The following is a 27615-nucleotide window of genomic DNA, read 5'->3' as shown; positions in this document are numbered from 1 at the left end:
TAATAGTAATATTATCATAATAAACAAAAAAGAAATATCGCATTCATTTTTTATCAGTTTTATTCATTTTTGACAAATGATTGATGTACATTATAAATTGTAAGTACAAATAACTCGTAATATAAATAAGTATAACATAATATTTAATTCAACACCTTTTAGTAAGGTTTAAAACACTTTGTGTCGTCAGTAAATAGATAAATAACGTTTTATTGTTGTATTGTTTTTGTTTGTTTGTTTTGAATTTCGCGCAAAGCTCTTCCAGGGCTATCTGCGCAAGCCTTCCCTAATTTAGCAGTGTAAGATTAGAGGGAAGGCAGGTAGTCATCACCACCCACTGCTAACTCTTGGGCTATTCTTTTATCAACGAATAGTGAGATTGATCGTCACATTATAACTTCCCCACGGCTGAAAGGGCGAGCATGTTTGGTGCGACGGGAATGCGAACCAGCGATCCTCAGATTACGAGTCGCACGCCTTAACCCATCTGGCCATGCCGGGCCTTTTATTGCTGTAAAGCGCGAAAATGCACAAGTGAATGTTTGTGCTTTGATCACTGCCATTTTTGAAACCCGAAAATTGCTTTCCAATCTCTCAAACATTTTGCTGGGCCGTTCGAGAACAAATAAATAACAAGTAATAAAATCAGTGATGTCGAGAAAACCCACTTGTAGAGAAATATATATGCAAAAACGGCTCGTTTGGGTTGAGAAAATATTTTACATAGAAGAGCGAACAATAAGTAATAAAATCATTGCGCAAATTAAACGTAAAGGAAGATTAAGATTTTATATATTAGTGCCCTCTATTATTTTTTTCTTTCTACTTGAAGAGCGTGAAAGTGATCCTTCCACGTGTGTTCTCAGGTGTTGGTAAGGAGATTAGAATTATAAATTTAAGTATTAATATTAACTATAATCATCTGTTCATTTTTACTTGTTTTTGTGAGCGGAAGTTCACGAACATGTCATTTCATTTATCGCCAAGGGAATGTACTCTTTGTCGGAAGGATAATTTTCTGTAACGTTTCTAGAAAACAGTAATTTAGGTTATGAGTGACACTTTTCTGTTCAGGTTAGTCGTCACGAGCAGAGTAGAAATAAGAGCTTCTAAGTAAAACAGAAGATAAAGAAGACGAGATTGTATAATACCAAGCACCCCAGTGGGATTTAGTTCAATGTCGCGTTAGGTTCTACACTGCAGTAGGAAATCAGTAGTCTAAGCCTCAAAATATTATTTGATTACTGAGTAAATCACTTATTTAATGTTAGTATTACTGTAGACAGTACCAAAAGAATCTTTTATTACCATTCTTTGTTTAAGGAAAAACTAAATACATTTTCAAACGGTTCTTTTATCAGTCATCCTCTGAAATGTTTCCATTAAGTTTTTATTACTTCAAGGATACCAACACTTTATACAGTTCTTCAAAGTCTAATAGCTCATTTGTATAAAAAGATCATTACATCTTTTGATCTGAAATTAATATGTCTGTAAATGCATTTTCAAATTATATTAGCTTGTATGCTCTACTGGCTACATGATTATATTACAGGCTGTTTTTCACTGAAGTTAAAATAGAATCTATGACTTAAAAGCCTATTTTTTTGTTGTTGTTGTTTTTGTGATTTATCAGAATGGTGATATTTATAAGTGTTCTTAAGTCCTATTTTATTCACCATGTAGCTGAGTTTAATTTAGGTGTGTGAACAATATGGCATTATGCCTAATTTGTATCAATATTATGCAGTGGATCAATCATTTATGCATTGGTTATATTAAAGAATTCTTTCCCCCAAAGGTAAAAATGGCAAATATAATTTGTGACATGAGGCCTAATGTGTTTTTTGGTATCCTATACTTTCTGTTGTGAACTGTAGCTTTGCCCATTGTACTCATCAGCACAGTTTGGATCAGAAAAATAAAGAAATGCATTATCTGCCTTTCACAATGACAAGAATCTATCTTATGACTATTTTGTAATGGAGTGTTAGTAAAATTGACTTCTGAAAATTTATAGGGAGAAAATAAAGGAATGGTATGATCCATATTTTTAGCTTGTTACAGGTTTTGTTGCATATAGGATACATTTTCATGTAGAACAGTTTAGAATTTAAAAAACAACTTGATCCTAAGTTGTACCTAAAGATATCTGTCATATTAAATGAAGGGTAGTTAAAAAAAAAAAAGTAATCAAAAACAAGCTGAAAATAAGAATAAGATATTAGCAAATTACACTAACTGCCTAGCTCCAAAATCCTTGTTGAACCTCATTTTATGATATATGTAAAATACAGAAGAGATCATTGGAAGTTTCAACCATTTTATAGTGTCCAAATTCTTTGCAAACATCTTTGCATGACCATCTTTCTATGTTAACATTACTAGTTGGCTGTTTCTTAAGTCCTTTTTATTTGTTGAAAAAATAAAACGTGACCTGTTACTCTGGAAAACATAACTATATTTACACAAACATTTTGTCATTACATTTTCATCGAGACAAATAACACAATTGTTAACTCATCATAGGCTTATAAAAAAGATTTAGAAATAATTTGAGACTGCTCAACAAGGCAAACTTCAAGCAAGTTTATACAAACATTATTGTTTTAAAATTATATTGTACATAAAGCTAATGTGAAGGGAAGTGTGCATAAACAGACAATATTTTACAATTTAAAGTGTACATAAAATATTTATACAAATTAGCTGTGAAAAATAATAATTAAAATTCCATTGATTTTGTTGTGTAACTGTGACATGTTTTTTATATTACTAGGATGTCTTTATTTTCTAATTAAAAAAATCTGTTGCAATGGGTAATGATGTTTGCTGTTATGAGACAAGCCACATCAGTTTTATTGTATTTGTCAACAAAATGTTTGGCCACAGTACTGACAGGAAATTAATGATAGCAAATCCTGCCATATTTTTCTAAATAGCCATGATACCATCTGAAAACCACTAAAATTCATGGCCATTGTTTGATATCCCTTTAGATGTTGTGTTCTCACTATCTAAATTTGTATTCCATATCACAATAAAGGGAAGTCATTGGAGGTCACAAACAGTAGACTTAAACTTACAGAAACTACCTTGTTACAAATAATATACCACACACAGTTCGCATAGTGGATGGAGTAAAATTTATACCTTGGATTGGCAGTGATAAATTCATGCAGTTCATTGAGCCATAACATACCACAGGCTATTATCAAGCAATTCAAATTGATGTTCATACAACAAAACTTTTTCCTATGGTGACCAAGTGCCAGAATTAGTAACAATTTTTTTAACAGTAAATATCTGGATTACATCCTGATTTTTTTATGAAATGAAGAGAAATAGGTTGTATTAATAATTTGGTTCAATAAATTTTATGTGCAAAACCATCAAAATGTTAGGGCTACAACATTAGATGACTACAGTTAAAGTTACTAAATTACAAATAGTAAGTTTTCCAGTACAGTGTGTTATTTATAGTTTATGATCATGTGCTATGTTGTAGTGTGGGCCGAGTTTACAGTTTATCAGCATTAGTCTGTGTTAGTAATCATGCAAAAAAATACTATTTGTAGCACTGTTTGGAAATACTGTTGACTTTATACCATGGTAGTGTGTCTTTCTACCTTTCTGTCTGTCTGTCAGTTGAAACTTTCAAAAGGCTGCTGTTTGGAGATCATGTATTTGATTTTAGCAATCTTGGTCAGGTAGTCAGACATGTTGGGGTTGAATTTTCTTGATGGAACTTAGGCCTTTAAATTTCTTCTTCTTCCAGATACTTTAATCATTTTAAGGTTAGACAAAGTAATAAATAGATAGTGGTGCATAAAAGTTTCTTAGGTCAAAGATCCTTTCATGCTAGGAGGGGCATAAGCTAGAAATTCTATAAAGCAGTTGTTCTTGTTATATGTACGTCTGATCATTATCAAAATTGGATAAATTAGTAATTGGGTATAAGCACCTGGAACTTACTCATTGTTTGTAAGGTCACCAGAGGTCAAGTCCTGGAAACCTTCATAATGGTTTTCCTAACAGGAATTTTCCTTCTTAAAGTTAGACAAATTAATAAGTAGAGAGAGGTGCCTAAAAGTTGTAAATGATTTTCGGTGAAACATCATTTGGGGTCATGAAGGGACAAAGACTAAATGTTATTAAGGTCACATATTTTAAATCAGTATGACAAACCTTTTCTTTTTGTTCTTTAATCTTTAAATTGATGTTCTGTTGTAAGTCTTATTGGTTACATTATTTTTTACCTACCTGAAAAACATAATTTGGAAGAATAGGGTGCCTTTCTAAGCCTATAGCAAAAAACATTTACTGCCATATTTACTAAACTAATTGGGAAATTCATGTCTTTAATTAACATTAATGTAATGTGTACTGTGGCCTTATGACCTCTAGTGAATTTGTTTTTGCCTTGGTGTCTTGAAAATGATAGATCTAAGACCCAATAGGCCTTGCCCTAAAAATACTGAATTTTATGGCTTATGACTTTATTTTCTAACACATGCAGAGCTCAGAGAAGATCATTTATTTCTATCCCTGAAGATTCTGTCTGTTTCACCAGTACATATGGAACAATGAAATGTGCATATTAAACTATATACCACATTCTCATGACTAAAATTTCATTTTATTTATTGTAGTTTTTGAGTTTAAAGGATGGTGCTACTAGCATATTATTCAAAGTTCTACATGGTTTCTCTGTAACTCTTGATGGCAAGACTTGCTCATCAGCACACCTACCTGAGCTGAAATCTTAAGACTAATGTACAGTCCAACAAAATTTTTATTAAACTGATGTTTTTCTGTGTGGAAAAGTTTTTGCACTGTCATTGTAAACACTGCATTCATAGTTTAGTAAAAGATAAACAATAATTTTTTTTGGAATATCTGTTAATATTTAGTTCTTGTATAACTTTGAACTTACCTTCTTTAGTTGTACAAGGTTTATTGATACAGCTTAGATATGCAGTAGTAATCACACATTTAATGTATAGTGAGTGATAAGGTAAAAACTAGTTTATCACAGGGCTTTGTGATACAGTTTTGTTACAAATGAGCTGTCTCCTAAGGTAACCTGAATGAGAAGGAATGACAAGATACTTAATTTTTTGGTGTTCTTAACAATGAATTTTAGAATAGGATTAAAGTTATCTAATAAGGATGGTTACTCCAGATTGAAAGTACTGCCTTCTATTTGTTGAACATCTTTCAAATCAGTCTTCTAATCCTGTTTATATTAATGGTATGTTGTGGCTTGGTTGTTGCTTACAGGATCCCTTCTACATATTTTGTGTTCCCTGTCAGGTTGTATGCCATTTCATTTACCCTGGATCATGTAAAAGATATCTAGTACACTGATTGTATCATTTACACTAACTCTCTTAGCTCTCTACTGGCCCTGGAGTCACTTCATGTTAGTTTTCACCCTATTCTCATCAATGATAAAAAAAAAACTACTGGCCAATTTTTCTTTATCTTCTGTTTCCATTAATTTTTATGGATAAGTAACCATGTCAGTATTTATGGGAACGAGCTCTCTAACACTGCAACTAAGTCCATCTGCTCTGGTGCTGTTACAGCCATGTCTATCCCATACATGGATTATAATCCTGTATTGAAGATTTGGCTTTGTGCCAGTTGGCAAGTGACTTGGTGTGAGTAAAGTCATAATAAGCAATTTCAGATCAAACATTCTATTGCTCTTTGGCTGTCTTGTTTCCAAAAGGATCAGAAGAAGAAAATTTTTCTGGTTTGGTTACACATTAGTCACAGTTTTTAAACTCATGATTTTCTTTTATCTGGGACTGATCAACCAATGTGTAGCCTCTTTGAAACTTAAGTTACAATAAACCACATTTTACTGTCATGCCATCTTAACGATCATGAGTGACAACACTGTTTTAGACATCTTTTCTAATGGTTTATCCTTCATGTTAGAAAATGATTTAAAATTTTTATGATTCATTGGCCTTTTTAATTTTGAATCTTTTATCTGACTTTTGAATGCTGTTTAGTTTTTCACTTGATTTATTTTTACATTTTATGATTTTATCAGTTGGTTGATGCAAATAACCTAGCTGCTTTGTTCCAGAAATGCCAACCAAAGGGATACTTTCTTTGCAATCTGTGGGAAGACAGTAATATTTGAGTGGTCTGCTATTCTTTTAAATTAAGATTATCTGTCACACATGTATGAAGTGTTGAGTTTTTACAAGTCTTTTTAGTGAAATGTGAGCATGTTTTTCTTCATTATTAGTAGAACTACACTGTAGTGTTTTGTTGTTCTCTTTATGAAGATAATCATTAATATTTTTAATGTATACATCTTTATCCATGACCACAAAATCTCTACCTTTATCAAAACATTTTATAATTATCTTATGATTATCTCTTAAATCATACAAAGATTTCTTTTTACAGAAATTAATTTCTCTTTGTCTACATCACATAGCACTTATTACTAAGGAGGCTATTTTATACCTAAGGTTATTATGTTTATGCTCAATGTCCTCTACTTTTGGAGGAAATGAATGTGACTGATCAAATGGGAGTTGTTTTTTAAGTACAGTGTTACCCAGAATTATCATTCCTATTTTAAAATTCAATGCTTGAATAACTAATAAAATACAACTATGCAGTTTTCAACATCTTATATTTCAACTCAAACAGTTTTTACATTTGAACCATTAATGGCTCTCTACATGTCTAACTAATATACACTTTCAGTCCACATTTGCTGCAGTATACTCATAGTTACAGTAATGATGACATCCCTTATCCTGATCTTTAGCTCTGTGATGTTTCATATAGGTGTACAATATATGGTATCCTTGACATACCCCTAAAGAAAAAGTCTAGTGCAGTAAATATATATGTAAAAATGGCTTGTTTGGGTTGAGAATATTTTTTATGTAGAGGAGTGAACAACGTTTTGACCTTCTTCGGTCATCGTCAGGTTCACAAAGAAAGAGAGGTAACTGACCGGAAGCTGACCACATGTTTGAAAGGGGTTGTGTAATGAGTGTCGGAATGTAGAGGGCGGGCTTAGATGTTAAATGCAGTAAAATCTGACAAATGTGGAGTCTGTGGAATTGGCCTAACGTGACAAATCAACCCCCTTTAAAATATCTGATCTAGGAATTATCTGACCAGAAAACTCCAATCATGTGGAGCACCATCCTGTTGAAAGATTATCTATGTTTGCATTTCCTCCAGTTGTGTGACCACAGATTTCTCCAGCATGTCAAGGTACAAATTCTCAGTGACAGTACTCTCAGCAAAAAAAAAGAAAGGACCAATAATCCTCTTACATGTGGGACAGCATTGCACAATCATCTTTGATCCATCTCACACAATTTTATTGGTGTTATGGAGCTTTCCAAGCCACAAGTGTGGACATTATGAAGATGTACTTTATTCAAGACATGAAATGTAGCCTTTTTGGTGAGCAGTATACGAGCTAGAAATTTGTTGACTTCATCTGTGTAGTCAAGGAGATGGATTATTTACAGAATATGAAAAGCATTCTAAGCATACCTTAAAAATATATAAAAGAATAACCAACTTCAAATTTAGTAACCATTTAGCTTTAGATTATGTGTTAAAAACTGTGTAAACTGCAGATCTTTTTGTTATCATCTTCCTCATAACTTGTTCATCTTGAATTGAAAATCATAGGCATGTTTGAAAACAGTGTTTCAGGTCTACCTTTTGTCTCCCAGAAGTAACTAGCCAAGAGATTTTTGATCAGTACCAGAACTCATCATTTGTGTTAGATAATTGGCCTAAAATGAGAGGAATGTGAATACAAAATAGTATTTGCAGTTTGTTATTTTTGTTACATATTTTAGGCCTGTTGTTTTCTAATGCTTTCCTAACTTTTGATGTTTAAATTAAAACTAAGTTCAGATAAATTAAAGATGGTTTTTAGAAAGGGAAAAGAACAGTAAACAATTAAATATGATGGAAGCAAGCAGATAGAAGTAGTTAAAAGTATAAATATTTGAGATATTGATGTAACAAAATAGGAATATTCAATAAAACATTCAAAATATATTGAGGCCAAAGCACTTTAAACAGTAAATTTAACATGAAACATTGGTCAAAGAAGCAGGAAAAAGATGGACAGTTGTACTTGTTTCAAATACTTTAATTCTATAATTAATTATGAAGCAGGTATATTAGAGAGGAGAAAGAAATAAAAAAAAAAAATGAAAACATCTTACATTTAGACTAAGGGTGCCATGATTACTTGCATAACCATTTAGAGTTTGATTCAAGGCCCAAAGTGATTAAATATTTCATATAAAACCATTGTTTTTTGTTTTATGTATACTGCTGTGAAAATACATAGTGTAAGTACAAAAATGTACTTACTGTCTGATTCTACATGAGCTAACATGACACTTTTAAGCTCACCTGAACTATTCATTATATTTTGCTCTAAAATAATCTGTTTAACTTTTAATGCATGAGTGAGTAATGAAAACACCAAGGAGGACTTGGGTTTAATAAATTCTGTAACCTGTGTCAGTTCCACTAGGTGACAACAACTCTTAAACTATGTAAACTCTTGAGTTGACCCAGTTGTTTAAAAATTGGTTCAAGCATGATGAATAATATATATATATAATCAGTTACAAAAATTTCAAACCACAACATCTTTTGTTTAAACAGAAGCACCAACTTTACATTTGAGTGGATGGAAGTGGAAAGAAATAATATTACAGTTACTACAATGAAAAATAAACATGTCCGTGTGTATCAAAAATAGAGGTGGTGAAAACCTTATTTAAGAGTAATTGGAAAAGGAACAAAAACAATAAAAGAAATAGATGAGGATGAGAGATGAAGAGAGTGAAAATCATGAAATATGTAGGATAATAACTGAATAAGAAGTTCTGAAGATAATGGTGCAAAGGCAATAAAAATATGTGAGAAAAACTTACAACAAAATTGAGATAAAATTGAAAAGTATGTGTTACCAGTATAACTTACCACAGTATTAATTAGAAATTTAATGTTTTAGAATTTATTTGTCTTTGTTTTATTAAGATTATCTTATGCTGTACCACTTTTTTAATTTTCATTATAAATTATTCACATTGTAAACTTAGTTTATGGATTTAGGACTAACTAAACTGTACAAGGTCAGCTAAGCTATGTGTAACTGTTAGCAAAAATGTGGTAGTTTTTACTTGGATGCATACTGATGGTTAGAATATTTAATATACTTAATTTTAGTTATTTCTAATTTTATTATGATTATTTTGCATTGTTAACATACGTATGGACTTATGTCTAAGTCTTTTGGATTGGCTGAATTTTGTAAGATTATTATTTGGTTTATATCCAAAAGTATAGTTAACAGTGTGTGTACCCAACTGACAAAACAATTCATTTTCGTTATAAGTAGACAGTTTGAATGATATGTTTGTCCGTACGCAATACCAGTTATGTTTTTTCATTATTACTCATGTAGCTTGTTTGAATGAGAAGGTAATAAAGATTGAAGGATATATAAAGTTGAAAAGGAAATAGGAAGAAAATTACAGTAATATTGTAACCATATGATGTGGGGATATACAAGATGGAATAAAAATATATAAGATTAAGAGAGAGGATGTAGAATTTGTAAAGGAAAGCATGAGAGTGTAATAAATGTGTAGATTTGTAAGAGAGTGGAAGAAAAATCTTTCACAATGAATGGAGTGAGAGGAAAATATTAGAAAATGGGAAGATGCTAGTTTGTGGGAAATATTAATTCCTTAAATGGAAGCCAATGCTGAAAGCATTGATTCCTTATCAGATTGTGGTATTATCCAATAACATTTGTGTTTCTTTGCCTGAAAAGTAATCTAAATTATGTTGTTATCCACAACATTATAATACTAGTTATAAATACAGTAAAACCTGTTTAAGCTGGAAACTGCATAGGGTGGAAACCTGTGCAAGCCAGAAATATCAAAATTTTGCAGAATTATCTTAAGATTTGTCTTATAAAAGGCCCTCTATATGGCAGAACCTGCTTTGTGAACATTGTTAAGAATGTTTTAACAAACTGATTTAAAATCTATAATAAAATCGCAAGATGGTAACAGTATGAGAGATTCAGAAGATGAACAAAATGGAAAATATAGTAAGGAAATACAAATTCCTATTTCATCTCAAGTGTTAAGTTATATTAACAGAATCAAATTGTATGCAAAATGAAGGGGAGAAAATGAACTTCATGAAAAGGCTGTAGAATTGGCATTTTCTTTTAACCACATGAGAAAGTCCATTAAAAACAAATGAACAGTTGACATTGGACACTTTCTCCAAATAAATTTAATTAAGATTTTGTGTACTTGTGTATATTTTGTATGTCTATTTTTGTTCTTAATCTAATAAATATAGCATAAACAGTATAATAACTTTATTCACAAATGTCTTACTGCTCTCGAGTCAAGCAAGTGTAACGTTTCCCTTAAAAATTATATATAATTAAGGAAATGCATGTTCACTGTTTAAGCCAGAAAACCTGCTCAAGTCAGAAACTTTACTCGGTCTCGTGTGATTCTGCCTTGGACAGGTTTTAATGTAATTTGAAAATTCTTTTAAGGTATGTTGATAATTATTAGGATATCATATAAATACTTCTGGCAGAATACACAAAATGCTGTGGGTTTTAAACAGTTAAACGTGTATATGTGTGCATGTCTTTATATATACGCACTTATATTTTCAGCAAAGGGCATCCTCTTTCCCAAAAGCTAAAAATCTAAGATATTAATTTGATTTGACTATTCAATCTTATAGTGTGATGTATTGAGGGCAGGAGACAATTGCTTCCGTGAAAATTGTTTTTGCAAGAAAAAAAAAAGGAGCAAAAATTAAAATTTCCATTTATTTCTCAGGAAATAATTTCCCAACATAAACTTGTAAGATGCCAACAGCAGCTCATATCATGAATAGATAATTATGTTAAAAAAATAAAACTGTCTTAACTAGCAATTAACCTGCCCTTTCCAAATTTTAAACTTGTGTCCTTTTATCTGCACAATAAAGCATACAATAGTGAGGGACCTTTATCCCCTAAATAATCTTGTTTTCTTTAATGACTCCTATTTCCTCAAGAATATATAAAGTATCTTAACATATCCTCATGAAACAAACTTTATTTTCCCAGAATCATCTGAATAACCTTCCTTCAAATCTTATCAAATAATAAATATCATAAATAAGGAGTCCATATTTGTTCAAATGAGGGCTAACTAGTGACTTGTATAGAGTTAAGAACCATTTTGACTTAAATATATCTCCAAAAACAATTTAAAATTGTGGTACTTTCAATAAAGCCGTACATGTACACAGAGAAGGTTGTGATGGAAAACAATTTTGATTATCTATATTTTAGTCCAGCTGCTTATGGTACTTAACATTTTCTGTATAGTCTACATTCTTTTGATAAAGTCTTAGTTTTTGCTCTTGTCATTTGTACTTTGCACTTTGTGTTGACAACTTAGAACCTTCATTTCAAACATTCTGCGCATGGGCCTGAAAGTACATCTGTGCTGACTTTATTCACCTGTTTACCACTGCAAAGGCCCTTTGCTTTAGTCATGCCTTTTGTCTGGATTTTTATTTACATTAAAAATGTGACATAATAAATTATTAAATTTTACATTTATTACTGTGCCCATACTAATGAATTGACTCAAGTCATTCTAGATAATTTAGTACTTCACATATAATTAGGCTTGCCGCTTGTCCTGTGTTTCAGTAAAGTCTTTTCTGCCCTGAATGTGTTATCTGCTAACCATTCTAGTAGGAATTATATATGTTCTATATAAGAGTAACCACAGCTCAGTTTTATTTTCCAGAATTCAGGCCCAGCATGGCCAGGTGGGTTAAGACATTCGACTCATAATCTGAGGGTTGTGGGTTCAAAACCAAACATGCCCTTTTAGCCATGGGGGCATTATAATGTTACAGTCAATCTCACTATTCACTGGTAAAAGAGTAGCCCAAGAACTGGCAGTGGGTGGTGATGACTAGCTGCCTTCTCTCTAGTCTTACACTGCTTAATTAGAGACGGCTAGTGCAGATAACCCTCGAGTAACTTTATGTGAAATTCAAACCTGATCCAGAATTCATTCAAACTTTGTATAATGTCAATGGATGAATTTGAATGAAACTGCTTGCTACATAAGCACGCCATTATCTGACTGAATCGTTTCCTTTGATATCTGGTCCTAATAATGAGAGAAGTCACCAGAATGATTGCATCAAGAATATCTAACAGCTCAATATCATCATTAAATCTTGCCAGTTTATTAATTATGCTCCTATTGATGCTAGTGATGCAAGTAAATAAAAGCCAATAACTAATATCTGACACGCACCATTAGTAACAAAGGTTTGGTTTCACTTAACTCTATTTATAAGTATGTTTTCTCTCACTAAGCCATCCTTCAGGTAAATTTAGTCTTGCATCACCCCAACAGTGTGATTTTTGTATCATATATGCTCTGTATGGTGCTTTATAAAAAGCTTTTTGAAAATGTTACATTGCTATGTCTTTTTCTTCTTCCAAGTAACAAGTAACATCCTCACAAATAAAAGTTAGCAGAATGGTAAAACAAGATTTCCTGTTAGTGAATTCATGCTGGCTATGTTTTGAAATATTTCGGGAAATCATTTTTGTATAGTTTTTTTCTTGAGTAATTGTGTACAGGTTTAGTCTTTATTTTATATGAAAGATGTTATGCTAAACTCATGTAAATATGAATTATTAGTCAAATCAAACCTAAAACTTGCACATTTTTTCCAAATAAAATTTTGTAAGAAAAACCTTTTTAATTGCCACGTTATCATTTGTTAATCAAAAAGTATTTATAATTATAAGAGTTCTTGATTAAATTATTAAACTGCTTTTATTATTAAACTTATTAGAAACAAAAGGCTATGGTTTTTATCACTTAAATGCAACTACTGTGAAAATCACTGATGTGAATAGAGGAACACGTTCTACAAAAAGGGGAAAAGCCTCATTTGAAACATTGAAATCACCTAATTTATTTTTTTTTAAAATTGCAATCTTCATGTGGGCTAAAGTGAACAATGTTCTATTAATTTTGTATATAAACCTTTTTTTAATAGAGCTTAACAGATCAGCAAAATGGAGCAGACGTGTGATAACTCTCAAGAGCCCTTTCAAAAGGTACACAGACAGAGAAATAGAAAAAGAACACAACTAGAAATGGAAACTGCTATGGAAACTGAAGTTATAAAGAGACCAAGTTTTCCACCAGCAAAGAAAGAAAAACTCTTGGTGGGTAAACAGTAATATTTTAATTATCAGAATCTTTTGAGTACTTCCCTTGCATTAGTTAAGCAAATTTTAAAAATAAATGCTTGTCACTTGCTTCAGTAATTTTTGTAAAATGGACTAGTATTTAATGTAATAACACTACATTGAAGGCCAGGCTAAGTAAGTCCAATTTAGTAGGATGAACATTTATTTATCAATAATTTGAGTGTTGTCATGCCGTAATAAGGTAATACATTAAAGGTGTAGTATAACAGAAGGGTATGCTGTTTTGGTGGGACCAATCACTAATGATCATAAAATCTCTATTATTGCCTAAAATGCATAATTTATGTGGTAATGAATAATTGAAATTTTCCAAAAATTAACGAGTTAACACATAAACAAGATAGATGATTAGAAGTGTTTAAGAGATTAAAAATGAGACTTGCCTCTCCTGTGAAATGTGCCAATGAAAGTGACTTTGATGTTTTTATATAATATCTTAAATCATTGCAGTTGTTCACAAAAATAGCAAGTTTCCTAAGCTCCCTTTATTCTCAAGAGCATGTAAGAAATCCTTATTTGATTTGTGTTATTAATTATTTAAGATTGTGAAAAAATATAGAAGGCATCAGAATAAGTTTTTATGGCCACTTTCTGCTTCTAAAAAGCCCCACAAATTACATAATTTTGATTCATATTAGGTTAATACTTTTCTTTAGTGTTGATTTTGTTTCTTCCTGTATACAGTAATTAAAGTTTTTGATAATATATTGAAATTTTTATGCAACATTTTTGTATTCTTAGGATGGTCAAGAAGAAATGAGAAAAGTAGCCATTCCAGCTAATCGTTATACTCCTCTCAAAGAAAACTGGATGAAGATTTTTACCCCAGTTGTAGAGCATCTACACTTACAGATTCGTTTCAACCTTAAAACAAGAATGGTTGAAATTAGAGTGAGTATCGTCAGTTGGATTGCTGTGTGAAGAGTGCATTAAATAGAAATGTATTTTTCTAATATCACAAAAATGTTTCATAAGAGTCTTCTTTATATATGTAAAAATGGCTGGTTTGGGTTGAGAAAGTTTTTATGTAGAGGAGTGAACAACATTTTGACCCTCTTCGGTCATTGTCAGGTTCAAAAAGAAAGAAAGAGGTAGCTGACCATATGTTTGAAGGGGATTGTGTAACTGAGTGTAGAAATGTAGAGGGCATGATTAGATGTTTGATTATATTTATTAATATAGGTATAAAGGTGTTCCTTTGTATTGGTTTATTTTGGTCTTGAGTTGTGTAAGTAAGGCTTCTTTAATTTTACGTTTGTTTATGTTTGTTTCTTTATTTAGTATTTGGTTGTTTTCTATGGTTATGTTGTGTTTACTTGATTTGCAGTATTGGAAAACGTGTGAAGGTGACTTTGTGTTCTTTGAATCTGGTTTCCATTTTTCTACTTGTTTCTCCAATATAGAAGTCATGGCAGTTATCACATTGTATTTTATAAATAATGTTGGTGTGATGTTTGTCAGTGTAGTTTTTACATAGTATAGATCTTAGTTTTGTGCCTGGTTTTTAATAAATTTGGTGTTAACTGGAATGTCAATTTTGTTACTAGTATTTGCCAAATGTTGATTATTTTTCTGCTGATGTCAGACAATGACCGAAGAAGGTCAAAATGTTGTTCACTGCTCTAATAAAAATGTTCTCAACCCAAACAAGCCATTTTTACATATATTTTTCTTGACAAGTGGGTTTTCTCATCATCACTGAAGAGTCTTCTTTATTTAGTATCACAAGTCTTTGCTACAATAGGTTCCTAATAGTAAGAAATGCAAGTAGTAGAAATTATTGTAAGTGCCCTTTAGGTACGTTATATCTTGTTGTATTTAGTAGTATTGCCTATCAGCTTGATATTGACTTTTAATTTTTATAGCAATTTGTTAATCCCATTTGAAAATGTGGAGCTATACTTGAGTGTCTCTACTGTTGCCAAATTAAACAGTAAATTGTATGAAACTCTGAATGTTATGTGAAATGGAACACTAGTATGAGTTATCCATTTGTATATTGTTTCTTATTAGAGATATACAAAATGTGATAGTGTCATGTAATTATTTCCTGTTATTTCATATGCATCATAAATTCATAATTTTTCTTTTTAACAGTACATTTACCAAATAATTCAAGTCCCTTACAGCAGGTGCTCAGTATCTGTACCTACATTTAGTGAGCTGTTACACAATATTTAAATGTGATGTGTGTGGAACTTTTTCACCAATTTCTATGATATCATGTCTGTAACATATAGTACACAAGTGAAGCATCTTAATATAAATATTGAACTACCATATTTTTTGATGTATAAGATGCACCCCAATTTTCAAGGCTATCTTCAGGGAAAAAAATATTCTTCACAGTTATCATTTATTCATTTGTTCAACATCAGTATAATCTTTTATTATTCTTCAGAATACTTCAAAAGTAGTAGAGGCATAAAACTTTTAACCTTCAGTGTGTAGGATGCAGGAAGATTTTGAGATCCCTTTTCTTGGGGAAAAAAAAAAGTGCATCTTGTACAACAAAACATACGGTATTTCATATATACGAAAATAAAAGATCTACCTTTTGAAATGTTCTGGAATATTAGTATGTTGTTGTTTTCTTAGTTGTATACCTTACTATCCTATGTTTTAAGCAAACCAAGAATTTAACTAAATGATAAAAAATCTGTTAAGCCTAACTGTAATTTTGATTTAATTGCTTCTCATAATGTTTCTTACTATCAAATGATAATTATTTATCTATTTACCTCTTTTTTTTTTTTTTCATCAGTTGTTTACAGTTTGATTGTTAAAATTATTTGAAACCTAAATTGAAAGATATTAAACAGTTGATTGTGATTTGGGTAACTTACAATATAAGGAAGCTTGGTTAAGGTAATTGATAAGTCTGTCCCATTCACTCTCAAACAGTTCTGCCACATTAACTGGTCATGTTTTGCTTTGAGGCACAATAACTTAACATTTATGGAAATTTTGATCTGTCTGTGCTATATTTTAAAAACCCAGTTAAATTTATATACATTATATATATCAACACTAATTTCACAGAATGAAACATTTAATAGAAAAACAAATATTATAGAAGGAATTGGAGAATTGCAAGTGTGGTAAACTTTTCACACAAAATCAAAAGCTTGTGTAAACTGTAAAAGTTTGGTTAATATTTTTCAGACCAACAAACAACATCATCAACAACAAAAAAATTGTTCATCGCTTCCAAATAAAAAAAAAAATTTTTTCATACACTTTCTTCTGGAGTTGCCTTAACCCCACTTTCAAGGTTTGATTATAACTACATCCCATCACAAATATTTAATAAAATGTCCAGCTTACTTAAAAGTAAGAAGAGTAGCTGAATAAAGAGAATAATGTTTCCTGTGAAAGATTGATAGACATCCAGTGAAATTGTTTTTTGTTCACCTTTACAGACATGCAAGAACACAACAGACATTAGTGCCTTACAGAAAGCAGCTGATTTTGTTAAAGCATTTGCTTTGGGGTTTGAAGTTGAAGTGAGTAATCTTATTTCTGTATTTTTATCCCACTGCTTTATGATCATGTAGCAGTTTAATTTATATATTTGTATGTAATTGTCATGTCAGGTAACAGAATGTAATCTGTTTTATTTATCAAAGTTAAAAATAATACGAGAAAGTGACAGAAACGAAAAATATGTTAGTGTTTTCATCTTTTTTGAAGTAAATCCTTTTTAACACAAGCCTGTGATGGTTTAATTGTCTTAAAATGTTTGCATGTTGTACAATAATTCCTACTAATTGAATCTAAAAATTATATCCATTTTTCTCCATCATGTATAGATTTTTCACAAAACATCTTGCCACTTTTATGTAACTGAATCATGCTGAAAGTGTTGACAACCACTGACTATAGATTTATCTTAATTAATCTAAACATGAGAGTATTATCGTTCATTCTAGAAGCCAACCATAATAATAACAAAAAATGTTTATCATGGTAAATAAATTAATAATTGTATCTAAGAGTGTTTTTACATTCCTAATTTATAAACAATTCTAATGTGATAGAAAAAAATTAATATTATTTTCAAAATATGCACAGCAGAATTACAGAATTTCCATTATTAAAACCAAAATAACTTTTATGAAGTTTAAATATGTAGGCCTGTGTAATGTTTTAAGTATTGTGTATAAGAAGTAAATATAAGTGTTTGAAAAAAAAAAAAAGACCACAAATGTAGTTTGGATCTGAAAAACTGCAAGTAAAACAAACTTTTACTTATAATTTGTCATGTATAACTTTTTTTACTACTTTTGATTTTATTACTAAAATTTCTTTTTTTTATTATTTTAGGATGCATTAGCACTAGTAAGATTAGACGAACTTTTTCTGGAATCTTTTGAAATCAAAGATGGTAAGAAGTATTAAAATACTGAGTTAAACAATATTTAAAGAGATTTCAGCACTTGATTAGCTTATTTCATTTATTGTTAATTGTTTCTTGTTACTAATGGGTGAGGCCTGGTATGGCCAGGTGGTTAAGGCACTCGACTCATAATCTGAGGGTCGCAGGTTCAAATCCCCCTCACACCAAACATGCTTGCCCTTTCAATCATGGGAGCATTATAATATGACGGTCAATCCCCGTATTCGTGTGTAAAAGAGAAACCCAAGAGTTGGTGGCACATGGTGATGACTAGCTGCCTTCCTTCTTACACTACTAAATTAGGGATGGATAGCACAGATAGCCCTCGAGTAGCTTTGCGAAAAATTCAAACCAAACCAAACTGAAGGGTGAACTACACAACTGTATCTTATAATATCATCTTCAGTTAGTATATTTTCCTTTGCTTATGTTATAATTTCTTCAGTTGAGAATCTTTAAAACATCTCATCTTCTGAGGAGCTTCAGTTTAGTATATAGCAGTTTTAAAATATCTTAAACTTAGCATTGATACCATGTTATGAAATGACTTGTGTGTGCATGCTTGTCCACAACAAAAGTATTTTCAACTTTCTCACTCCTGATTACCATGAAACATCCCAAAGTTCTTTGGTATAACCCAAAGAGGTTCTAAAATCACTTCTTTTATCCATTTTCTAGATTTTTTTACTTTGACTAGCATTTCAATTTTTCTCCCACACTGCTGTCTTGGTGTCAGCAAATGACACACATATGCCATCTATACAAAGTCAGTGCAATGAATGTTGGGTCTGTTGTCAGGTGCCTTTACCAGTAAAGGTAATAAGCTGATAGCTATTGACTACTTTTAATGTTTAAATAAATTTAATAACACTCCACAAATTAAGCTTGATAAAAACAGTATTTAATGGTATATGTTAAGTTTTATTGTCATGCCACAGCCCAAGAAGCATAGAGAATTGTCAATAGAGCAGAGAATTTACATAAAAACTTTATGTGTTGCTGGTTGGACTCTGGCAAATTGCTGCAGACTTGAAATGCTCCCCCAATATTGTCAAGTACATCCTTGATCATGAGACCAAGACAGATAAATTTGGAAATATGAAGGGAAGAGACAGAACACCTAAACTCAATGATACTGATGTTAAGTATCTTTGTTTATGCAGCTTTTGGGACAGAAGGAAGCCTGCCACTGATCTCAAGCATGAGATAAACAACAATGTACCAAATGACAGAAAAGTGTTCAGATCTACAGTATCAAGAAGACTCGATGAGAATGTAGCAGTTTGAAAACATTTACTTTGAAGTTTCTGTTGTACTAAATATGAAGATTAATAAAATTACATATTTCTTTGAAAGAAGCCTGAAATCTAATATTTGACTTTGTCCCAACACTTTTACAAAGTACTGTAGTACATCATTTGATAGATTAAAACGCTGGCTTTCCATTGGTGATAAATAATATAGTATTAAATTTTAGAGAACCGTTGGCATTTTTTTTAAACAGAAGTTGTGAAAGATGGGCTCGGCAACTGGAACTAGTTTTTCCAGTTTATGTTTCTGTAATTAATTAAAACTGAAGACTGCAGAAATTATAACGAGTAATTTTAGTTAAATTCTGTACTTCTCAGAGGGGTGATAAATAAATTAGAAAAGGAGAAAGGCTTTGACAATAAATGTCACGATTCTCATACTGGGAAAGACTGAGGTTTTTAAAAAATATTTGAGGTAAGATGAAGAAATTAAAATTTCATATTTTTACCTTTTAAAATATTAATAGAACCAAGGATGTTTAGGTAACATAACATGGTTGTGAAAACATTTTAATGGAACGACTTTGAAAATATGCCTATTTATAATTAACCAGTATCACTTACTTATAACATTTCATTAGCATAGTTGTTATTTAAAGGTGTTTTTGTTTGTTTAGTGAAACCATTGAAAGGAGATCATCTTGCCAGAGCTATAGGAAGAATAGCTGGTAAAGGAGGCAAGACTAAGTTTACTATTGAAAATGTCACAAAAACGAGGATTGTGTTAGCTGACAGGTAGGTCTGTTCTTTAATATCCACACTTAGAGAAATCCACATACATCATAATGCATCTGAAATAAACTGCTTTACTAAAGTTAACAACAACAATTTTGATATAATGAGTTAGTTGTTACCTGAGATACATTGTAAAATAAATAAGAAAATTGTGCAGCATTTGAAATTTGGACTTATTTATAATTTTAAGTATTTTTGGGTCCAAATTGCTATTTTCAGCTTAAGAACAAACATGCCATTGTACAAAGTTGCTAATACAATGTGTTTATGTTTGTTTGTTTTATCTTCAGTTTAGAAAGGATTACCTATCTTTTTCGTAGTTTGGCTGTTAAATGTTTCATTTCTTTTGTATGGAAAACTTTTTAGGACACACGTAGCAGTTAATTTGGTGTTATCCAACTAGTGTTAACATTTGCAAATTTTCCTTTAAACCTAAAGCACATGATTGTTAATACCTTGCAATGCAATGATTGTCATTAAATGTTTCAAGTATAATACATGGAATTATATTCTTCGGGACAAATATAGCAGTTTTGTGTTATTAAACAAGTATCAACTTATGAAACTTTTCCTTGAACCTTAAAGCACATCATTGTTTAAACTTAGCTATACAGTTGTATGTGCTTGTGAAATGTCTTAAATCTTGTTTTTGTGGTAAGAATTTGATAGTGTTAATTGGTTTGATAATTTTTTCTTGCAGCAAAATCCATATATTAGGCTCTTACCAGAATATTAGAGCTGCCAGGACTGCTATTTGCAGCTTAATTATGGGTAACTACATTTCTATACTGTTTTTTATGATAATATTCCAAATGATACTGGTTGTTCTATATATTAAGGTTTAAAGTGACACAAAAGTAATTATTTAATGATGTGGTGGAATCATTACATCAATTCATACAATTTTTTTATGAGATTTACTAAATATTAAATATGTATTTTCACTTTCCTTCATGTGTACAAATTAGGGTTCCCTTAATAAGGGCTGGAACATACAGTATTCTTGCTTTTAAAATATCAAACATAAATACAAACCTGTTTCAAGCTGAGAAACATTACAAAACATTATTTACAGAAGCTCTTTCCCCAATACAGTGGTACCTCGGTTCTCGAACAATTCAGTTTTCGAACATATTGTTTGAGAAAAAAGTGTCTCAGTTGTCAAACATAAACTGGGTTCCCAAACCAAAATGTCGTGATCCGAACCTTCAAAATAATCCAACTGATGACCCGAACGACCTTTCGACCATTTTTGGCCCATGCTAAGCTTGCCTAAAACATTTTACCTGCACCTGTCACTCAGTCCACATCCCTGCTAAAATCTGCTGTGAACGTTCTCGTTTTTCTTTCTTTGTTGTTTCTCTAAATATTCTGATTAAATAAGCCACCATGGGTTCAAAGAATGATAATGAAAGCAGCAAACCAAAAAGAAAAGTTGTTAGAGCCACAATAGAGGTAAAAAAAGATCTCACTGCAAAGTATGAGTGGTATTCGCGTATCTGACCTTGCTACACAGTTTGGCATGGCAAAGTCTACAGTCTGCCCCACACTGAAAAATAAAGAAGTCATCAAAGGAGCTGATGTTGCAAAAGGAGTGACAGTGCTTACGAAACAAAGATCACAAACAATGGAAGAGGTAGAAAAACTGTTGTTGATTTGGATAAACAAAAAACAGCCTGTGATAGCATTTCTTAGACCATCATTTGTGAGAAAGCAAAACAGTTTTATGCTGACCTCCTGGAACGAGTGCTGATACAAGTGATGCCTTTAAGGCTAGTAGGGGGTGGTTTGAAAAATTTAGGAAGAGAAGTGGCACACATAGTGTGGTGAGACATGGGGAGGGTGCCAGGCAGAAACAAACCTCATTAGACAAGATTTTAGTGAGAAATAGGTCCAGTGAGTCTCAAGCAGGTTGTAGTGGTGCAAAGAGACAGAAAAGAGAAAGAACCCCAGAAGGAGAGTTACCTGACGTTTTTATGGAAGGTGACTCCCCTTCCAAACAATAATAACCCTCCTACTCTCCACGTTCTTCACCGCCTTTCACTTATGCCATCAGCTTTCCTCAGCACAGGTAAAGTGCAGTTAAATTTTCGTTTATTGTTTTTTTATTGTGTTTATAGTTTTTGTGGTTGACTTTATGCATGTAAGTATCATTATACAGATGTAAATAAGCAATATTTTTACTTAAAATGCTTCATAATGCGTAATTTATGGAGTATTTATGGAAATACTGTAAATTTAATTTACAGTATTTCTTATGGGAAAAATTTATTCAGTTTTTGAACAGCCTTTTGGAACAGATTAAGTTTGAGAACCGAGGTACCACTGTATAGGTGTGGTTAGGACATGTCTAAAGAAGTATTACTTGGAATAAGTACATGAGAATTAAAAGAGGAAAATACTTGAAAAATATTCCCTATGATTTTAGATAATATTTTTTTGATTTCTCAGGGAGAAAAAAAGTCAAATATTCATTTGAATGTTTTGTAAAACTATTATGAGGAAGCATCATGTTTTAAAAATATAATAACAATACTATTTAGATGTGATTTAACTTGAAAACTTAATGAAATTACTTGAGAAGAAAAATAGTATATAAAACATCTTTGTAGTTTGAAATGTTACAAGTGTAACCTTACAAAAAAAGTTTTACATGGTAAGATTTTTTGTTGTTGTTGTTGTTTTATTCAAGTAATTTGCTTTACTAATGTGGCTGGTAATTACTTTTAATGCTTCATTTTTGTGCATGTAGGAAGCCCTCCCTCCAAGGTTTATGGAAATCTCCGACAGATGGCAAGTCGACTGTCAGAGAGATTTTGAAAAGAACATTCTGTGAATATTTTGTATAGATAAATCTGTAAAAGGAAGTAAATGTAGATTTTCCAAAGCAGTAAAGGATTCATTAATGTTTTCCAAGTTCTCGGAATACATTCTTTCATGTTAACTTGACTTCAACTGTAATACTGATAAAATTTGATAACCAGAGTTTCCAGTGGGTACTGTGTGTATCAGGTTGGTCTGAATCTTGTAATTTAATTTATGAAGTAGGTGATTAGAGAAGCAGAAAGGACAGGATGTAGCTTTGTAGTTAATGTGTCATGTGCTACAGGTCAGAAGGTACAAAATTTGAACACATTTCACACACTCAGCTGTGGATATATAAGAAGAGTAGCTGTTAATCTTCTAATTTATTTTCAAATGAATCAAAGTGATTGTGGCAATGGGTGTTTTTTGCTTGCTGTCTTCCTTCTGGACTTCGCTGACCTGGCCATGATTTTGAGTCTCAGAGACAACAAGGTTTAACTAAAAAAACAAATTAATTTTTGAAGCTATTTGACAGAAAGATGTAGTTGTCCATCATAGAATAACCAATTCAAGTATAGAGCTGGAAATGTGAAAATGTCTGTATGTGTGTGTGTATTGTTCTGACAACATGTTGCTTTTGTTATAATCATTTCATTTAAGAGTTTTGTGTCATATGAATATTTATTAATTGCAAACAAAACCTATAAAGTTTTATTTCTTCATAGTAAAGCTGTCTGCATCTATACCTAATTTTGAGCTTTTAACCACTGGGAGAGAAAAAAACAGTAGAATCTACTGCCAACTCTTCAACTGTACCATTTTTGCCATTACCATATACCCTTCCCTCTTCCCCATTATTGTGAAAAAGTTAGAAATGAGTATATTGTATTCATAGAGCACCAAATTGTAATAATATAGATGTCCAGTCCAAAAACTAAATAATAGAACTAGATCATCTGGAACTCGTTTCTTTATTAAACATACAGATGTAATAATACAACTTTCCATTTAAAACTATGGTAATGTTGTGAAACAGTGTAGCATGAAACATTTAGAACATATAGCACCAAAATGTTATAACAGCTATTTTTCAAACACTAATAATATTTGATCCACTTCAATCAGAAGCTGGTAGAATATTTATCTTTCTGGATCATCAAAATGTAATAAAGTGTTCACTTCTAATCTATTAGTAATAATACAGGTTGGTCTAAAATTATCTTCATATTTTAAAGAACTAATTATCTAAAGAAATACAACCTTTTTAGCTGAACTCGAATATTTTTTGTCATGTTTTTCTTTTGTTATTGTTGTCTGTCTGTCACTCCAATGCGTAATGTTAGACGTGCTGAGAGCCATTATTGGTGCAAACGTATAAGTTTACTGACATGTCACTAAATACAGTTTGAGTTTGGCTACAAGATACTTAAAATTGCATAGTTGTATTTTATTAGTTATTTAGTTATTAAATATTAAAATAGGAATTATTATTTTTGCTTAATATTAAATTTATAGAATGTACTTTGATTTCAATATTTATTAAAGTGAAACATGAGTTCGTTAAACATGTTGGCACATTTTCCAATAAAAAAAAGTGATTTCCAATATACAGAGTGGCTCAAAAGCTTGGTATACAGTTGGTAATTGCTAAAGTATTTAGAGTAATTAGAATTAAAGTATACAGTTGAATGATTATATTAACAGCACTGAACATATGACATGAAATTATGGGAAAGTTATCTCGAAGGTGTTCAAACCCGTCGCTGTTCACAAAATTCTAGAGTATACCTGCTACACGTCTGCAATCTTTCTGATACAATGTCTTTCTGTCCATCAAGTTCTGTAAATGCACATGTGATGTACCCTTTTATTTGGTCAATATTTCACGATTTCCTACTGTACATTTTGTTTATGGCTGCTACCCAGAGAAAAATGTTCATACACAACTGTATACATACTACTAATTTTTTGTTCATTTCGGTTATTAGACAACTTTGTTCATCTATCTTGGTAACTAACGGTAGAAAATAGTGAAACTTGTGTTGACGAAGAAAACATAAGCATTTATACTTCTCTTGATATTTATTGTAAAACTTCATTAAATATTTCTTTAACAGTAGTTAAAAAAAACTCTTTCAACTTTATGTAGATGAGTTAAGAATCACTAATGATCGAATGTAATTAAACATGTTTCTTAAGCCACTGACAGTTTATTTCGAAACAGAAAATGGTGTGTAATTTGTGTGCATAGTCTATCCAGAAAGCTCATGCTTTTTAAACATAAATTATTATCAAGAAATGACAAAACTTGTTCACTGACTAATAAATAGTTATTCTTCTATGCGTTAGTTAAAAAAAAATAATTTAGACCTATGTGAAACTAGTTTTGAAAAGAAGGAACATGACGAAAACGTTGACGTTTAGGTAATTGTTTCACCACAGAAAATTAGGTTTACGAGAGAGAAAGTATTTATTGTATAAGAAAATCAGTATTTGCTTAATAGGTTTTTTTAAAATTCAAGCTCTAAAGGAAAATGAAAGAAAGGGATAATGATAGGATAATTGAATTTCAATTGCCTGTTATACTATACGAGATTGTACTAGGATTGAGATGAAACTTACTGTAATTGTGTGGCCATTAAGTATATCTATCTTTGTATGTGACCGAAATAAATACATTGTTAGCATCTATTATGCTAAAATACAACCAGATCACAATGCCAAAAGTGTTGATTGATGCTTATGAAATATGGTGCCATCTATATAATACCACAAACAAAATTAATATTCAAGATTCAGATAATTATAAAAATATTTGATATGTGCAGCAACCACTTATTTATAACAGAATGCAATTGTAACTAAAATTACTCTTCCCACAACAAGAACACTACTTTCACTAGGACTCCACTTACTTATGTTATTGCCCGGCATGGCCAAGCGCGTTAAGGCGTGCGAATCATAATCTGAGGGGCGCGGGTTCGAATCCCCGTCGCGCCAAACATGCCTTTTCAGCCGTGGGGGCGTTATAATGTGACGGTAAAAGAGTAGCCCAAGAGTTGGCAGTGGGTGGTGATAACTACACTAGTCTTACACTGCTAAATTAGGGACGGCTGGCACAGATAGCCCTCGTGTAGCTTTGTGCGAAATTCCGAAACAAAATTTATGTAATTTTAAATGTAGCATTGTAAAACGGAAGTCCTTAAATAAAAGATAACATTTTTAATGTGTAAAAACATTACAGTAAAATTTATGAAATTTTTAAGTTCAGTACGTTGAATCTTTTTGATGCAATGAGTTGTGTCCAGTACTTTACAGAAAAACGTACTTTTCTAGAAAATGCTTGTTTTAAGTTTTATTACGGTGATGTGTGAATACTAGGATGATTAATTATTAGCACAAACAACTGCCCATATGACAAATTTTCTGCTAGTATGAGATAATGATAGTTAATGGCACGTTCGTTGTTCGATCTAATCCGTGTGACTAAAACGTTCAGTTTTTTATTAATAGCTTTTTTCCTCAACAGGTGGCAATACGAGTCAAAAGTGACTAAAGAATCTGTGTAGCGTTATCACCCAAGGTCGTAGTCCTGTAGTTGCTCAATCCCTGGAATGTAATGTGTGACACTGTTGCTTTACCATGCGAGGTGCACGATATGAGTACATGTACATTATGGTTAATGCACATATTGAACTGTTAAAATCATATTGATTTATCCTCTTGATTGAAAGAAACTTTTAGCACTTTTCAAATATTTTAACTGATGTGTTTTCGTCCATTATTCTCTCAGATCATGTTTAAAGACACGCATACAAAGTCGCTCATTTCACAGTTCTCGAATTCATGTCTATTTACAGAAGTAATTCGTTGGATATTCTAACAGCCAAGTTTGTAGTTGTATTAATTTCTAATAAGTTAAAGTGATGTTTTAACAAATCATAATTAAGAGAAGCACATCTAGTGAATGTAGTTTTATTGCTGTAAAAACAAAAATATGATTTCGTTTAAAGACATTTTTCAAAGCTGTTATATCGTGCTCAACTGTCTCTCGTTAAGGATCCCTAAAAATTATAAAGCAATTTTGATTTATTAAGTTTTTGGTTCATACAAAATATCATTTAAACATTAATAATGTTAAAAAGTATTGCTCGTGTTTCCGAGTCTAACTCGGAAGGTTGTGTCATTGGCTTGAACCTTCATGACGTCATATAGAATAACTGGTTCCTTGTTACGTAGTGCATGACTGTACGGATAATAGTTAATGAATCATTTTCATGATACCTTATATAATATTTGCAAACAATGTAAATTCACAGCAAAAGAAATAAACATTCAGAATAATTTGATTAAAAGTGATTTCTATAAAGGCATAGCTAAAGTTTGCCGGACAGTCAAACTGTCTAATAGTAATACCCAAATGTTGAAATTATTATATAACTGAAACTTTTGCAAATGTTATTACACACGAGAAAAGTTTATAACGCAATATACAAAGTAACGTAAGAGCATTTCAGTTCCACATTTTACATATTCTAATATTTTAAATAAAGTAGAGATATAACTCTTTCTTTTTTAATACAAAATAAAACCAAATTATCTTCACCTAGTTGATGTATATATTTGAATATCATTTGCTCCCATGTTTGTCAAACTTTGGATTGATTGTTCTAACTTCTACAGATATCTTCTCTCTGCTATTCTACAAAGCAAAAGAAAATTTATATGAGTTATTATTCCGTCTTATAAATTTTATATTCCACCAAGGATATAAATAAAAGGTTTGTCCAAAACCAGTTGTGGATCATATTAGCCTAACAATTAATTGGTTTATACATTAATAGGTTGTGGGTATAAAATAAAGTATTACATTTAAACAACACTAAATCAAAAACAAGAAAATAATTAGAACGGTTAGATAACCAAATAGTTACAATTAATACTTTATGGACTACATTTTCAATGTTTTGATTAGTAAGTTAGAGGGTGCGTGA

The 27615-nt window shown here is 31.3% G+C and overlaps 1 protein-coding gene across 3 annotated transcripts; it reads left to right on the top strand.

Annotated features, from left to right (window-relative positions):
• Positions 1-722: 722 nt before the first annotated feature.
• On the top strand, positions 723-26965 carry l(1)G0004 (RNA-binding protein pno1). Of its 3 annotated transcripts, none has more exons than XM_076457725.1 (8): positions 723-872; positions 13158-13327; positions 14114-14263; positions 16795-16878; positions 17699-17759; positions 19699-19816; positions 20517-20587; positions 22569-22727. In XM_076457725.1, the coding sequence occupies exons 2-8, from the start codon at positions 13175-13177 to the stop codon at positions 22634-22636; spliced, it is 705 nt and encodes a 234-aa protein (XP_076313840.1). In that variant the 5' UTR covers positions 723-872; positions 13158-13174; the 3' UTR covers positions 22637-22727. The 3 variants fall into 3 exon arrangements, with proteins under 3 accessions (XP_076313840.1, XP_076313843.1, XP_076313842.1); XM_076457728.1 differs by lacking the exon at positions 22569-22727 and adding an exon at positions 26151-26965 and having other exon boundaries at positions 727-872; positions 13156-13327; XM_076457727.1 differs by lacking the exon at positions 723-872 and adding an exon at positions 953-1074 and having other exon boundaries at positions 13156-13327.
• Positions 26966-27615: the final 650 nt, after the last annotated feature.

This window comes from Tachypleus tridentatus, chromosome 9, assembly GCF_004210375.1.
Source record: "Tachypleus tridentatus isolate NWPU-2018 chromosome 9, ASM421037v1, whole genome shotgun sequence".
Classification (NCBI taxonomy): Eukaryota; Metazoa; Arthropoda; class Merostomata; order Xiphosura; family Limulidae; genus Tachypleus; species Tachypleus tridentatus.
The sequence above is the reverse complement of the archived record's forward strand: the minus strand, read 5'-3'. Positions and strand labels throughout refer to the sequence as shown.